Below are 16764 nucleotides of genomic sequence, written 5' to 3'. Positions count from 1 at the left end.
AAAGTTGATCTCCAATAGGGTGATGTTACTACTGTGATAATTAGTGCTAGAACAAGAAGTTCAGTGTAAGGATTACTCATTCTTGTTGGATGCAGAAAACTGGAAACAAAAGATTTCAATAAAATCATCTGCACTTAACAGTGCCAACAATTGTCTTATGCTCAGTTTCTGATTGCACGCCAAACCTGTATTCACGCACATTAGAAGCTGTCCACATCATATTAACAAAAACGCCATCAGCAAAGGTAAATTTTGAATAAACATGTTCTTTTAAGCAAATGGTAGTCAAAGATAACTCTATCGTTCTAGGCCCACTAAAATCCTATCAACATGCAAACTGTTAACATCAACACAATTCTCAACATTAGAAATACCAAGTGCCATGGCAACAACAACTTCCACAGCTTCACCACCTGCCCCTTCTGGACGATAAATAAACGAAACAGTTCAGTTCACTCTGCCTTGGATTTATTCCATAAATAGACATGCAATAACCAATTCAGTTGATAAGTGCACAGATAAGTAAACTGCAATAAATTTTGACTTGTACTGGCCCATAAAGATCCTGTTGATCAGCAAAGCTGACACGAGCTTTTCTAAAGAAGGGAAGGACTGTGCTACCACAGGAAGGTACCAAAGGCTGAAAAGAGCATTCCCATGCTCTAAGTGAACAGAGCTTTCATTAAGTATGGAAATGCAAAAATATCTGAACTGGTGAGCATGCAGGGGTTGATGTGCTCATAAGACATGTATCATCACGGCCTCTGAATCATACTGTTATAACCTTAGGACTAACCACAGTTGTTTGTTTAAAATCTATTTCCTTCATGAACTTCCTAAAGTATTCCCATTACCTTTTTGATAAATATTTACAACTAAAATCATACCACTTTAAGCCATCTGCTTTTAAAAAAGGGAAAAAGATGGAAAACATCCCCAAAAAACCTTATGATACACAGGTAATAGCAAGTACCGAAGACTATGATCTACAAATGTCACAAAGAGTGAACAATTACCTTCATTACCATCCAAATCATTTAGTGATGCAATCTTCTGAATCTTCTGAGTATCTGTCTGAAAGCACTGGATATCTAACCTCAAGAGTGACAGGTTACAACAAACTCCCACAATCCCTTCACAACAAATCTATGCCATAGCAAAAAGCATGTCATCCAAATCATCGTTGTCATTTTCTTCCTCCTCCTCCTCCTCCTCATCATCATCATCATCTTCACTGTGGCTGGGCCTGTACTCAATCATCCTTCTTCTCATCATTGCTTTCATCATCATCTGTAGCAAGAAAAACAAATGTAACATAACATATTGATTATTTCTGTCTTGCCCTCACAGTTCATATACTGAACTAGTGTTTTCAAAGATCTTCAAATATTCCTGTCAAGATGTAGTTGTGCAAATTCTTGACCGCAGCAGAAACATAATTTCAACGGAACTTTTTCAAACGTGAGGGAAAAAGCAATAGGCAGGAAAAAAGTGATAAAAGAGAAAAAGTTGATGTCCAATAGGTTGATGTTAATACTACGAAAACTAGTGCTAGAACAAGATGTAAGGAGCACACATTCTTGTTGAATGCAGAAAAAACTGGAAACAAAAGATTTCAATCAGCAGGGGTTGATGTGCTCATAAGACATGTATCACCATGGCCTCTGAATCATGCTGCTATTACCTCAGGACTAACCACAGGTTTGTTTTTTTTAAATTTATTTCATTCATAAGCTTCCTAAAGTATTCATGCTACCTTTTTTGATAAATTTCTACAACTAAAATTATCCCACTTTAAGGTGTCTGGGGAAAACATCTCCAAAAGGCCAGGGATACTCAAGGCTTATGATAAGACTGTGGCGACGGTCAAACTTTTCAAAAATATATTTAGTTACAATTACAGAGCAAGAGAGCAATACAAGAGAAATAAAGGATTTGTTTCTCAATTAATTACTACTTATTAGCACTATTTCGGTTGCCGATGTTTATAAAAATCGAAAAAATCCAGTGAAATCGACCCTTGTGTCCTTCCGATGAGTAACCGCGATAGCTTCCCGAGATGGTGACATCAATCAGAGAGTTACAGGAAGTGTCTGTGGTCATTGCGAAGATTTGACGTCATGATCAGTGGTGTCTTGTGAGTTTATTTAGGTTTTAAAGTGAACTTTTCACACAAAAAATTATTGAAAACAGTCTGTTTCACTTGGTAAGCAGTCTTGGTCATATGTCATAAGGTCACGTGACGGAAAACAAGACTTCGTCTAAGTAAACAAAAGAGTCCTATGTAATTTTTCTTCTTAAACACAGGTCAGGTCAGGTCAGGTCAGTCCCATGCCCGGTCCGGGCGTAGGGGGGACCGTCCGGCAGCAGCAACAGACAGAATTTTCCACCCGGTCCTGTCTTGAGCAGATGAGAGCAGGTCTGGCATCTCGCGTTCGGTCCATTCTTTAATGTTGGTGACCCAGCTTTTCCTCGGACGACCACGACGACGGCTCCCTTCGAGGGTTCCTTGTAGGATCGTCTTGGACAGGGTGTTGTGGCGGGTGACGTGACCGAACCAGGCGAGCTTGCGCCGCTTCACTGTTGCCAGAAGGGGCTCATGTGGGCCCACGAGGGAGGTTACGGTGCTCCGTACGTATGCGTTGGTCTTGTGTTCGCGGTACGAGATGCGGAGCAGCCTTCTCAAGCACTTGTTCTCAAAGGCCTGGAGCTTCTTTTCCGTTGCGGCAAGCAGCGTCCAAGTCTCGCAGCCGTAGAGTAGGATTGACACTACGAGGGACTTGTACAGCCTGTGCTTGGTACTGAAGCTGATTGAGTTGCTTCGCCAGATCCTATCCAGCCTGGACATTGCGGATGTTGCCATACCAATCCTGATACGGATCTCTGCTGTACAGCAACCATCTCTAGTCAGGGTGGCACCCAAATACTTGAAGCTGTTGACCTCCTCCAGTTTCTGGCCGTTCATGACGATGTTGCTGCTGCTGTCGGTGGTGGAAATAATCATTACTTTGCTTTTTTCTGAGCTTATTTCCATGCCATAGGCCCCCGCTCGCCTGGAGAGTCTGTCCGTCAAATCCTGAAGTTCGTTGTTACTGCCTGCCATGAGGTCAATGTCATCTGCAAAGCGGAGGTTGCACAGGGGTCTGCCACCAATGGAGATTGAGGTAAGGTGGTTGTGGAGGGTGTCCTGCATGATTTTTCAAGGAAGATGTTAAAAAGGATGGGAGAGAGTAGGCACCCTTGACGGACCCCGATCGTCATCGCGAAGAACTCGCCTAGGTGGTTGTTGAGTAGTACCGCGCTGGAGGCGTTCTTGTAGAGTGCTGCTACCATCTGGATCAGTCCCTCCTCTATGTTGAATGATCTCATGACCTGCCAGAGTCCATCGTGCCAGACACGATCAAAAGCTTTTTTGAAGTCGATGAAGTTATGGTATAGTTGACGTTGATGCTCCAGGTGTTTTTCTATCATAACACGGCAGTTAAAGATCTGTTCTACCGTGCTTCTTCCAGCCCTGAAGCCAGCCTGTTCTTCTGCCAGCAGTTCCTCTGCAATAGGTTTTAAGCGGTTGAGGATGATTCTGAGCATTACTTTGCTTGGGTGACTTATCAGACTGATGGTTCTGTAGTTCTGGCACTGCCGCAGGTTCCCTTTCTTAGGGAGTGGGATGATGATAGACTGAGCCCATTCTTTTGGCCATTTCTTTTCTTCCCATATCTTTTGACACAGTGTGGTGAAGGCCTTGGTTGTTGCATCTCCTCCATGCTTCAGCAGCTCAGCAGGTACGTTGTCCACACCAGGTGACTTTCCTCCCTTCAGACTGTGCATAGCTTCTCTCACCTCATCAGTGAGGACTGGCAGGTCTTCAGCCTCTCTTGTCCCAGTCTGGTGATGCTGGAGAATGCTGGTGTCTGGCTCGATCTTGTAGTTGTACAAGTCTTGGCAATATTCAGTCCAACGACTTAGTACAGCAGCGTTTTCCGTAAGGAGCTGTCCGGCGCTGTCTTCGATGACTGTGGCTGGTCGCTGCTGAGTCTTGGTGAGGGCCTTCAGTATTTCATATGCCTTCTTGCTGTCTCCGCTAGCCATGCCTATTTCCACGCTGCAACACTGGTCTTCGATCCAATCTTCTTTTGCCTCCTTCATCCTTGTTCTGATCTGCTGGTTGACAAGTCTGTACTTGTCTGCTGACGTCGGGTCTCGACCTCTCCCTTTCTTCAAGGCTCTCCTTTCGTCGCAAAGATCAAGGATGTCGTCTGTCACCCAGGGTTGTTTGCGCTTCCTCTGCTTCCCCAGCACTTCGTCTGCAGTAGAGAGTAGCACCTCTTTGATACTTCCAGCAAGGGCGTCTATGTCGCAGTCTATAGTAGCCAGGGCTGCAAATTTGCCCCCCACCTGGGCCTGGAAGATCCTCTCTGTGTCCGGATCTTTGAGCTTCTCAAGGTTGAATCGGATGCGAGGGCTCTTATTGTTGTCACGTCTCAACTTCAGTTTCAACTTGAGGCTAGTGAGGACGAGGTTGTGGTCGCTGCCTATGTCAGCGCCAGGAAAGGACCTCGTTTGTGCTTTGTTGATGCTTGATTTGAAACGCTGAGGCAGCAAGATGAAGTCAATCTGGTTATGGACCAGACCTCCCGGCGAATGCCACGTTACAGTTCTTGACTTCTTGTGCGGGTGGAGGGTATTGGCAATGGTGAGACGGTGACTCTGAGCGAATTCTAGTAGCCGTAGGCCTCTTGCGTTGGTGTTGCCTAGGCCAAACTTGCCGACTGTTCCTGCCCATTGTTGGTAAGCGTCAGGGCCGATCGTAGCATTCCAGTCGCCAAGGACAAGCAAGATGTCTTTCTTCGGAGTTTTCTTGATGATGTTGTCCAGCTCCTCGTAGAATTCCTCAACCTCTTCATCTTCGTGTTCTGATGTTGGGGCGTACACTTGCATAATGGTAATGTTGTGCGGTCGAGCAGAGATTCGGATGGAGATAAGTCTGCTAGAGACTGGGTGCAGCTGATGACAGTTCCAGCCACCTCCTTCCTGACAATGAAAGCGACACCACGTTCATGCTTGATTGCGTCTCCGCTGAACCAGAGCTTGTGGCCTTCATCTGTAGTTGACTCCCCGAAACCAGTCCATCGGACTTCCGCAAGTCCCACTATGTCCCAGCGGTAACGCTGTAACTCGTGTGTGAGTTCTTTCACTTTGCCGCATTGAAAGAGTGTGCGAACATTCCATGTTCCGATAGTAGTCCCTTGTGTAGGCAGCTTGATTGTAGACTTGGGTGTAGACTTGGTTCCAGTAGCACACTTGTCGCCCCCTCCCTGGAGACCACCAGAGGGGTGCGCGTCGTTGGTGATCCGGGCCTCGACCGATCCGGCATGTTGCTTCTATTCTGTTTCGCTACCATTAGTCCTTTCAGTGGGCTTTGGCGAACTTGGTGGCGCCCATCTCCTCTCCAAGTATTTTATTGACGTGCATAAGAACACGTCAGCCCCTCACAGCGTTTGGCCCGCCAGCAGAAGCGGTTACCGGGGTGTGGCTAGGTTAAGGACCTGGAGCCAGCTGTGAGAGTTGATTGCCATGTGAGGACCAGTGCTTCCGTCTGTCCCAAGGGACATTGCTACCGGAAAGTCAAAGGTGCTTCCTCTACATAGACACCCCGGACACTTTCATAAAGGAGAGAAAATGACACATGACAAAATGACGTAAAATAAAGTGACGTCAGAACTAAATGACGGTCCTCCAGCCAAAGGTCAGCGTCTACACGCAATACAAGCACAGTCCGCAGGCCAAAGATCAAACATGTCATATGAGCTGAAATGCATTCTATAGCAAACATAGCTGCACAGAACACATCCAACAGACGACATCAGTCCTATTGAACGACGAATGACCCCAGCACACACAAAAAGTTCACCGATCCAACGGACATGAAGCTCACTGAACCGCGCCGCCGATCGCCAAGGCTGAAGGTGGACAAAGAATTACGACGAATTGCAGTCACCAAAGCAAAGAGGCACTACACTCTACACACACGATGGCAGGCCCATCAAAAATTATACATAAGCACAAGTCCAACACCAGGAGGATGTTAGATAAAACAAAAAAGACGACAGAGCTCTTCCCCTTCCAGCCAGTTGGCCAGGGGACATCACTCTAAATCACTCTTAAACACAACATGCTACAAAACCTTCAACTTTTCCCATAAGAACAGACGTGAAAATAGACGAGCTTCAAGTGGATCATACTCTTTATACGATTCTAAGCAGTTTTATTTTGCCTTTAGAATCCCTTTAAGATACAGAGGTACTGAAGACTATGATCTACAAATGTAACAAAGAGGAGGCTCCCACTACCTTCATAACCATCAGAATCTACCTTCTTCTCGTCAAATGAAAAATGAATACTTTCAAAGTAATGTGGCACATGGATACCTGTGTATGAGCAAGAAAAAAATATATCTCTTGCTAAGTTTATGTTATGCAATAGCAGAGCAATTGGAATGAAGCAGACATATGGTTCATGGCCACAGAATGGGACTGTTTAGTGCACAGTGTTAGTTAAATTAGCATATTGGAGTGTGTGAAGACTTGTTCACCTCGATTAGCTTTTTCCCTGTGGTGTGTGAAGATACACCTCTGGCTATTTTCTGACTGTGTTCTACAAGCTTTTAAAAATATACAGATCACACCACAGGTAAATGGAAATTAAACATACTGTTTTACAAAAAAAATTTCTTCAAAGCAGCATCTCCAAACACACACACACTACTGCCTAGACAAAAAATGTGGTCAAATCCCCAGGGCCGTGGCTGAATCGACTGTTGTCTGTGGTTGTGATCAAATGGGCAAATGGTCAAATCATTGGCCCCAATACACTATGCTATATTTACTCTTCTTGGAGCACAATAACAACTTAATTTTGCCAAACTTTTCAAAAGTTCTTCCAGATTACGATGATCAAGACAGATATTAAAGCCTCTCACCCCATCATCTTCTTCATCCTGCAGTTTGCCAGTCTGATAGAGATGGCAGATGCTCTTCTTACTGCCACCGTCTGTAAACTGGGTGTTTTGCTATCAAGGAAATGAACAAACATTTCATACATATACCATTATCATCCGTACCTCCCTTACTAGGAAAAATGTAAAGTCAAGCCCCCGCCCTTCCCCTCCAAACACTGATTTTGCAAAGAGCGGATAAGAGTCAGGAATTACAATTAAATCCCTTTAATCAGCAAATTATTGTTGGACAAAGAAGGATGAAAGCATTAAACTGTTCAAATGAATGAGACAACAGATGGAAAATTGATGACAGCAATTGGACTATCAGTGGTCACTTGAAGGTGTCTACTGAATGATCAATTGTAAACTTGTAACAGTTACGTTACTAGATGATCTGTGGCAAATTGATAGTATCTACTGGATGATGGGTGACAAATTAATGACAATCCTAGAAGATGATCTGGACAGATTTATGAGATTTACCATATTTTAATAAACTAAATCCTATTACTATTGGATCTATTGAATCTCTACTGAGTAATAAAGAAATCAAGCATTTCCAAAAGGCACAGAAATTTTAATTTACCTCAATAACAGCTAGGCAGAAATCAGACTTGTCAATACATAGGTCAAAGATACTTGGTGTCTTGAGATCCATGGTGCCTGCAAACACAAGGCATACCTCAGACCTCAACATGTGTAGAGAACTAAAAAGTCATGTCATTTCATTTGTCTTTCACATGCAAAATAAGCTAACAATTCTGATAGTATGCGGTCTAATAAAAAAAAAAAATTTTAATTGCAAAATATTTACATTAAAAAAAAATTATAACAGACTTCGTAGTGTGTAAGGACACATGCACGTGTTACACATGCTCACATAAAAAAAAAAAGATCGTCCATTATCTCCCCTGACAACTCACCAATGCTGCTATAGTCTGTGGCATTAAAAGTCTTCAGAGTGGAGCTAAACTGTATTCGCAGTTCTTCAAAATTTGTTTCCATTTCATCCTCAATGCGATTGGCTGTTAACAAATCATGCAACACTTTTAAAAAGAAAATGTTCTTCAATGCTTACCAGACAACATATCTGGGGCTCAGGCGCTACAGCTGCTGCTCTTTAACCAAATGAATTATTGCCCCTAGTCAGTGGGGTTCGCAATCCTGACCACTAGGGGTGCCAATGTACCCAGATACATCCGTCTTTGACCACTATATAAGGCAAAAGCTCAGCAGTCTTTTCCACTCCTCACTGACCAGGGGCAGTAATTTGGTAAAACAGCAGCTGGGTTGTCTGATGATCGTCTTCTTACTCTCCCTGTCATCAGAGCAACAACATATGGACATAGGATGTTCAGTTACAGTGAAAAAATGGAACTCTTCTCCCTTTCCATATCTGCCACCTATCCTTTAAATGTGGTAAAAATGCACCCCTTCTATAAACATTACACCTTACACCCTTGCACACAATGCTAGTCTTTTTTCATACCCTATCCTCTTGCAATATTAATTTAGCCTCAGTTCTTGTTTTTGTTATTTGGTTCCTCTTTGTGTTTTCCGTATTAGGTTTTATTCTTCATTAGCACTGCTGTTTATTCTTTTATGGTTCAAATATTGCTTGTCTTTTTTCCTGTCCCTCGTATGCTGTCCATGTTTCGTTCTTGTACTCAAGTGCTGAAAGCATGCTCCTTAGGAGTGTGAGTATGCAGTTTATAAATTTTGCATTTATTATTAATATACTGGAAAGATCCAGTACTTATGCTACTGAAGTCGAAGGCTTTCTAGCAGTAGCGATATGATCCACCACATCACTAGAGATATGTGACAGTACCTAAAACATACAACCACAAGTAAAAGAAAACATCTTGGCCAAGGAACAAAAATAGCTTTCCATTAAAAAAAAAAAGCAAAGTAATTGTAAGCTGGCTCACCAAAATTGACATCCCCAGCATGGTTGAACTTGATCTGACACTGGTCCAGAGCAGGAACTGTATGCAGCAGTTTGAATGTCTGCTGATCCCACTAACAATTGTTAAGGGATAAGCAGCAGTTAAAACCTCTGGGCTTAAATGAAAGTTTTTACAAGTTCTTGGACCTACAATGGGACTATACTGATCAGAAGAGACAAAAGGGCAGGCAAATATATATATATTTTGCTGCTCCACATTGAGCAGAGAGAGAGAGCGAATGACCCAAGAGGAACATGGGGTTGAGTGACAAAGATAGGGACAAGCAGAAAAGTCTTATCAGAAGCAGCATGAATATCTAAGGCAGCTTCTCCTGCTTCATAATTTAAGGATATGATTTCTGAGTTAATGATAATATCTTGCCCCATGGGGTGGAAGACACCACTGATGAATCGGTTAAACTTGTGAAGTAGCTTTTGGCTGCGCACATCCCAAAGCACCCCATCATTCAAGACCAGCTCATCTGTTGGAGAGAATGTAGCTGCATTGGCATAGTAATTGTTGGTTTTCTCTGGATCAAAAAGTTTCATCAGCTTCGTACCTGTCATTACGTCGTATATCTGTGACAAAAGACAACAAAACAGATTAAATGCCAAAGAAGAAAAGACAGCTTTCTGACTGAGTCATTTTCTCTGTTTCAAATGAACTGAACAAAATTATCATTCTCACATTTCACCTTTACCATCACCACAACCACTACCTTATTATCCAGTCATCTCTGGTAGGAACACATTGAAGGCACTGACAGAAAACCTGCATGCAGTGCATGATAACTACAAAACACACTTTGCATTTTTATACCAGCAGCCAGCTGTCACAAGAAATAACAATGGATGGGACAGAACAAGGAACCCCATAAAGATCAATTATGATGCTTCAAAAAGCTTGAAAGTAAACATTTGCAGCACCTAGTTATCTACTGCTCCTGTTCCCACGACCACCAAAAATTTGAAGACAGACTTGGATACCGAACTAGACTATCTTTAAACCAAATGCTTTTTAGTATTTAGAGTTAGCAACAAGTTAAAAAAAGGCCACCAGTAAATATGGTATAGATGCTGACAACAATTATAATAAATGTGTCAGCAGAAGTTTGACAAAAAAATTAAATGAAAATATTTAAAAAAGAAATGACTACCCACATGTGCAACATCATCCTTTGTTCCCACGATGCGGTCTTGCGTTAATTTGCTGAATTCTAAAAGATGTTCATCAAATGTGCATCTATGGAAAAAGTAATCTACAGATATAAAAACAGTTTTTAAAATTTCAGGTATATTTTTAATACTTTAATTACAGATATCTGTTATAGATAAACAAGGACTTTCACCTTTCTACAGGTGTACAAGCAGATTTGATTTCAAGTAAACAATTCATTAATTCAATGAAAGCGGATGAAATGTAACTTTTTGTGCTCTATCACATGTGGTTTTACCAGGCCTAAGATCAAAAGTCACTTGTAGGTCAGCATTTCACCAATTGTCCACATTGCCGAGTCTTCACTGATGCCCCAAGATGACGTTAACAACAGCTTCCCATCCTGTGATGGTTCCAGGTGGATGATGGATGAGTTGTGACAATTCAAGCTACTTGCCTCCTGTGATAAGAAACTCAGTCAACAAAGTAATGGATGTCATTATGGAACTTCACTCATTCTCTCCCACTTTACATCCCATGTAAAATTAAAATTTTGAGAGTAAATTCTCTTTCTTTGAGACTTACCAGATGACATGACCATAGGAGCTAAAAGGTTACACTAGCTCTTTAACCACTGAAAGGTTGTCTCCCTGACAGTAAGCTAGCAAATCTCTTATGGTCATGTCATCTGGTACAGTCAAAGAAAAAATGTGGGTGTTTATAAAAGTGTAAAGATTAGTTTTCTTCCTACTATTAGTTGTTTATTTCTTTAAAGTAAATTTGAGACTAAAGCTGAGGTGGGGTAGCTGAAGCTTGCAATCTTTTTAAATATACCAGTAACCTCCTCGTTTGCTCCCTGATGAATGGATTTATGAAGCAAGGGCAGTGACCATATTAGCACAACATAGCAGTCATCATCAAAGTAATTATCTAATTAAGGGACATTGACCCATGCCACCCATATGCAATGTACACCATCATTAAAAGTACATCATCACATCATCCACAAATGCACATCTCCATTATGCCCACACTTTTCATGGTGCAACAAACTCCAGTCAACTGACAAACAATCTGACAAAACTTCCTGGGATATAAAATGCTCACCTCTCCAGTGGACATGTTTATCAGCTTGAGGTCACCAGAAAATGTCCCCAGCACCAGAAACTTCTCATCTGCCTACAATGAACATCAAGACCAGTTCATGCTAATGGTGTAATGACAATGTACAAAATGATGGCAAAAATACCCTTTTCCTGAGACTTATTTGGAACTCATAAAACGAAGTTTTGAAGTACTTATTATTGAAATGTGCTACTACAGACACTGACCTTACTTAAAATTGTGAGTGACTATATTATCACCTCCAGCTATACATCCACAATTTCAATAAATAATGCAATCAAGCCTGAAAAGTTGGTATCTATAATTACCAACTTAGAATTGAAGAAACACCATTAGTTAATGGTGACTGACCTGCTGAAGCTACATTAAGGTGGCTATTCATTCTTATTTCGCAGATACAGTAGATTAGTTTATTCCTTATTACTCCTCGAGGAGCATAGGGCCACAACAACACACCAGTGGACCCGGTTTTGGGCAGCATCTCACAGTTGGGCCCATGTGGTTCTAACATCTTTTGCCTCGCTCTACACTGTTCTTTACCAAGTCTGCTTTGGTCTCCCAACTCTCTTCTTCCCCTGAGGGTTCCAGTCAAGTGCCTGCTTGGCAATGGTGTCAGCTGGTTTGCACAGGGTGTGTCCTAACCCCATTTGCCCTTTTTGATGTCTTGGCTAGTGGTATGTTAACTAATTGGTTAGTTGTGTTTTTCTGGACAAAAGCCACAAAGAGCTTTTAAGATGTAATGCCTTTTTCCTTTTTTATTAGTGAGCGTGTGTAGCAGGCAGTGATAGTGTATGAGTGGCAATGTGAGGCTGGAAAAATGGTTACTACTTACCAGTTCATTTTGTTTCACGGACTAATGGCACTGAAGATTGTTTAAAAGACAAAACAATTTTTGTGTATGTGCACATCACCATAAAGACAATGATTAAAGTTGCTATTACTCACACTGAAACAGCAACTAGCAAATCCATCTTTGTCTTGATATGTCTGAAAGGGAAGAAATCTGGAAAAGAAAACATTTTTCCTGGATGATTCACTTGGACAAGATGGTGACTGTAGATCAAGACATCTATTCTCAACACTCTACTAGAATGATTACTGCACTACAGAAGTCTACATCTGCACATCTATCCAGAAGTCAAATCATTAAAACAATGTTTTCTGTAGGTGATGGGGGAAACTGCTTTATAATTACAAGCTGCCTTGTTGCAACACCCTAAAACCCAGCCTTTTGGCCAAATACTTTATGCTTTATTTCAAGAAAAAATGTATTACCGATATGCATATGTTAAAACAACTACATCTATGTTAAAACAACATAAAGATGGGAAAGTTTTGTCATGCCCTTTCTGTCATCAGAATCTTATTTTAAAAATACAATGACAGCCTTGTACCACCTGGAATAGTTTAGCTAAGAAACAACAATAGAAAATGCTAATGCCCTTTAATGCTATCAAACAGTGCATACCTGTTATAGATAAATTTTCTGTTAAGTTTTGCTTCCTCAGCTCCTCCAAATCGTGGACCCAGCTGCACAATATACCAACCATCCACATGTATTAAATAATATGGTTTTTGGTCAAAATGACCAGTGACTCAATGAACAAGCAGTCTGTCCCAAAATGTACTTAATTTATTTCATGTGATTTCTGCCAAAAATTGAGATACAGGGTACAGAGTCATTTCAATCAAAAATCATACTGTTCTGGCTATACTGACCTCCCACTTGAGTCGAATCAACCCTGCCATGAACACATCATAAGACCTCAACATCCCAATATCAAAAGTCATATCATAAAGGCCCAGGCTAAATGAATGCTCAAGCAGTAACACATGTTTCCTTTTAACTAAATGTCTGCATATACATTTACATTATGAACATTTATATACTAACACACAAACTTCTATACTAAAGAATAATGATGACATTGGCTTTCAAAAAACCCACAAGAAAAAAACAATGATTTAAGAAAAAAAAAAATCAAGGTATGCACAGTTGTATAATTTGTTCTCTGAATGTGGACTGCCAAGCAGCCATTTTTGTTTAATAAGATGGTAGCTAAACCTGCTCAAACAATGCATGGCTTAGACCCATGGCCCGTGTGAACGCGAGCGAGGTTTGTGTACTCTCCACGTGTGTAGTCGTGACACGGCAGCAGAGAAAGAACGCACGAGAAGGTCGATCGGCGGAACACCGATTGAAAAGACACTTTAGTTAGAAAGTAAAGCAGGGTCTTTTGTGGACTCCAAGGTCGGCTGAGTTCGGGTGCGAGTGATGGATAGGTTAAAAAAAAGAACACAACGAGAGGCAGGTAAAAACTAGACGACGCACCCGACTAACGAGAGCCAGGAAAATTCTCCTTGGGAACTTCCGTCCTCTTCCCTGGAACAACAAAGAGGAATGGACTGATTTGGCGCTAAGCGAAAGGTGTCGGTCAGTCCGGTTACACAAGTTTCAAATTTTCTTTTTACATCATATCTTTTTCAAGAAGCCACTCCCACCTCCATTTATTGCCAGTATGATCGATTCTGAGGGCTGCGGAAAAGTCTTCTTTGCTGTCTTTGTTAAAGATTCGCATTTTCAACAACATAAAATAATAAAAGTTTTGTTTGGATGATAAAAGTAAATGATGGTTTATAGATTTCATGACAATGCAGTCAGATGGAGTACACAGATAAATGATACATATCATGTACTCAATGAAGCCAATGTATTGTTAAAAGAATTGTGTTGACATTCATCTGGCCATGCTGCAGTTGGAACATTTCATGTATAGCGCATGAAAGTGCAGAATGAACTGGTGAGTCAAACAGCAGTGTGATGAAAAGAGGGAGCATTAGATGCAGATGATAGTTTATTCCTTTTGCTTCCTTGAGAAGCATAGGGCCGCAACAACACCTAACAAGTGGACCCGGTTTTGGGCAGCCCCCTTCATTTGGGCCCATGTGGTTCCAATGTCCTTTGCCTCACTTTCTACTGTTCTTTTCCACCTGCAGATGATAAGACCTAGTTTATTTGACTAAGCCTTATGTTTTCATCTGTCTAATGTCACACTTGGATTATTGGGGAGGGAGAGAGAAACTAAGTATGTCAACAGCATCTTTATGCCATTTAAAGCCTGCTGTTTTCCAATAATACTCTGTCATGTGAGGGTTCAGGCATTATTGGCAGCTTTTATGGAAGATTAAAGATTAAACACTGACTACATGTTATTCTGCTGTCAGTCACCTGTGATGATGGTACTTTTGGCACCTGTCATCAAGTGGGCAAATATGCAGCCTGAGTTTTTAACAGTAGTTCAAACTGAATAAATAAAAAAGAAATAAATTACATCATGTGAGGAAAAAAATTTTTTTGAAGATTTTTCTGTTTTCTTGGCACATTCCTTCAGATCAAAAATAGTATCTACATGTATATATTTATTGTACAGCTTGAAATGAGTGTGTCATAATTGAGGGACAATTTGTATGTCTTGCAAAGAACTTTCAATTGGAACAGTGAAGGAACATTTTTTTTACTTCGAATATTTACAAGTGTATTTATTATATGAAGTACTATAAGGGGCAGTAAGATCTCTCTAAATTAGTTGAAAGAAAAACTCAAATCTTATATTGAAAGTTAAGAAAGTTATTATTGCATGTCTGTAAAAATTTCGGCGTAAGATTAAAAGAAAAAAATTCTGATGGAAGTCTTTATAGAATAATTTTAAGTTCCAGAACGTTTCTGATCAAACTTATTATTGGTTTACCAAAGTAACTTTAGTCTACTCACCTATAGTTATTGCCCAAATAGCATCGCTGGATCGGTGGTCACTCAGCTGACTGACCGCAATTAAACGGGTCTATTGCGCAGTGAGGGCAAAGGTCACGTATCTTGTCATACAATAGCCTACAGACTATTACAATAATTTTAATTTTTATCTTTGCTATCTGTTCTACGAGCTGCCCACTCTCCATCGACTTTTCTCCATGCTCTTGGCGTTTTTCTAACAACGGTACTATAAACATAATAATATTAAATCTTTGAATAGCTCTGTAACAAAAAAAAAAAAATAAATAAATAAATAAAGAACGCTTTGGGAAGAAGTAAACAAATATATGCTTATGTTGAGTATTTTGCGCATAATAAACAAACAACAATTAGAAACCTATCTATTTTTGCAACTATAATTTTAAACTGTAGAGGGAGCGCTTGGTTAGGGCAGCGTGTACCGCTGACAGTGCTTAAGTTCCCTCCACCCCACGTACACCTCCTTCAGCCTATCCCCCCATACTTTTACAATTAATTGGTCGCGCGAGCACCCATACTCTCCAGTATATATAAATAGCAGGCAAAATTAGGCGTTCGATGGGTAGTGTACGTAGTGGCTAAAACACTCGATCGCTTGTCTCCACTGCAGTGAGCTGCTGATCAGGGTTCAGATCTCGTCTCTGGACACTGTATGAGACACTTGTCCACAGGGATGGGAGTCGGGGGTTTTCCCCGGGTACTCTGGTTTCTTCCCTGTCCCCTCTTTGTGCGAAATCGCATCAAGGTGGTAGCATAATTCCTACTAAATAAACCAACCAATAAAAGAAAATGAATAGGCTGAAAAACTAGGTATAGAGCTGGCAGTAAAGCAAGAAACAATTTAAACCTTGAAGTCACCACCCTAACCATCCCAGCAGAAAGAAGAATGGCCACAAAACCAGCAATAAAAATAAGGTGGGATGGCAAGAGAAATACAAAAATGAAGGTAAAGGTCTATGGGAGACTGATAGACGACCCAGTAGTAGCCTATAGTCACACTCACCAAAATAGAATGAGGCTTAGGGGAGAATATATCTAACATGGCAAAAAGACCGTCCTTCATGTGCCCATGTGGAGATGGACTTTAGACCCTACATGTGCTGTTGGAGTGCAAAGAAAATAAGAACTAAAACATTTTTTCGATAAAAACAGACTGGCATTAAACTTTAATAACTGCCTCAACCCACCTAAAGAACGAGAACTATGGCATACTATACTTTGATTGCTATCATCAAATAATAGCAACTCTACACTATAAAATAAGCGAAGGCTTAATTTAACACTGGACAACTTAAACATTTATATAGCAGAAAAAAAACCAGAAAAGCCAAATAATCTAGAATAAAACAATACGGGAATCAATATAGTTCACCACTATGGTCTCGTATAAGATGCTTGCACCCATTTCCGAAAGGTGAGTGGTCCTGCTTGGAAGAAAGCAACATTTGTAGAGAGCATACTCAGTTTACTCACACTCATAATGTGAATGCTCTTGGCGCGTAATTAAAAAAAAAAGACATGGGCACAAACGATCGAGGGACAGAACAAACATGAACTACGGAAGAATAAATAACACTACCGATCATGATGAATAAAAAAAGGAAACCAAAAAAAAAAAAAAACCAACCCCCAAACAAATAGTGTACAGAAAACGCAGAGAGGAACCAAGTAACAAGGACTGAGAGTATCGTGATTTTGCAAAAGGAAGACGAGCAAGAAAATAGCAATAATCGGAAAAGAGGGAAGGG

The 16764-nt window shown here is 40.9% G+C and overlaps 2 protein-coding genes across 3 annotated transcripts in view; both read right to left on the bottom strand.

Annotated features, from left to right (window-relative positions):
* Positions 1 to 10341, bottom strand: part of LOC112572132 (DDB1- and CUL4-associated factor 1-like) — a 35770-nt gene extending 25429 nt beyond the window's left edge. Inside the window, exons 1-8 of the mRNA XM_025251682.1 lie at positions 10295 to 10341; positions 10107 to 10251; positions 9300 to 9524; positions 8929 to 9019; positions 7921 to 8022; positions 7584 to 7660; positions 6980 to 7069; positions 1017 to 1290 (exon numbers count right to left, since the gene is read on the bottom strand). Of these exons, the coding sequence (XP_025107467.1) occupies positions 1147 to 1290; positions 6980 to 7069; positions 7584 to 7660; positions 7921 to 8022; positions 8929 to 9019; positions 9300 to 9524; positions 10107 to 10251; positions 10295 to 10341 (921 nt within the window). The 3' untranslated portion in view covers positions 1017 to 1146. The remainder of the gene's footprint in view (positions 1 to 1016; positions 1291 to 6979; positions 7070 to 7583; positions 7661 to 7920; positions 8023 to 8928; positions 9020 to 9299; positions 9525 to 10106; positions 10252 to 10294) is intronic.
* Positions 10107 to 13537, bottom strand: LOC112571538 (DDB1- and CUL4-associated factor 1-like). Of its 2 annotated transcripts, XM_025250578.1 has the most exons (6): positions 12946 to 13537; positions 12695 to 12756; positions 12172 to 12229; positions 11209 to 11280; positions 10400 to 10561; positions 10107 to 10188 (listed from the first exon to the last, which is right to left on the bottom strand). In XM_025250578.1, exons 1-5 carry the CDS (start codon positions 13015 to 13017, stop codon positions 10418 to 10420), a joined length of 408 nt encoding a protein of 135 aa, XP_025106363.1. In that variant the 5' UTR covers positions 13018 to 13537; the 3' UTR covers positions 10107 to 10188; positions 10400 to 10417. The 2 variants fall into 2 exon arrangements, with proteins under 2 accessions (XP_025106363.1, XP_025106362.1); XM_025250577.1 differs by having other exon boundaries at positions 10127 to 10561.
* Between the last annotated feature and the right edge of the window lie 3227 nt (positions 13538 to 16764).

This window comes from Pomacea canaliculata, linkage group LG9 (assembly GCF_003073045.1).
Source record: "Pomacea canaliculata isolate SZHN2017 linkage group LG9, ASM307304v1, whole genome shotgun sequence".
Lineage (NCBI taxonomy): Eukaryota > Metazoa > Mollusca > Gastropoda > Architaenioglossa > Ampullariidae > Pomacea > Pomacea canaliculata.
This window is presented reverse-complemented; position numbering and strand designations above follow the sequence as displayed.

Excerpts from the sequence above, each read along its gene's own strand:
- LOC112571538 (XM_025250578.1), bottom strand. The coding sequence starts at position 13,017 with ATGACTTTTGATATTGGGATGTTGAGGTCTTATGATGTGTTCATGGCA. Across the intron at positions 12,757-12,945 it reads TGATTCGACTCAAGTGGGAG|CTGGGTCCACGATTTGGAGG; the intron begins GTCAGTATAGCC and ends TATATTGTGCAG. Across the intron at positions 11,281-12,171 it reads TTGCTAGTTGCTGTTTCAGT|GCAGATGAGAAGTTTCTGGT; the intron begins GTGAGTAATAGC and ends TGTTCATTGTAG.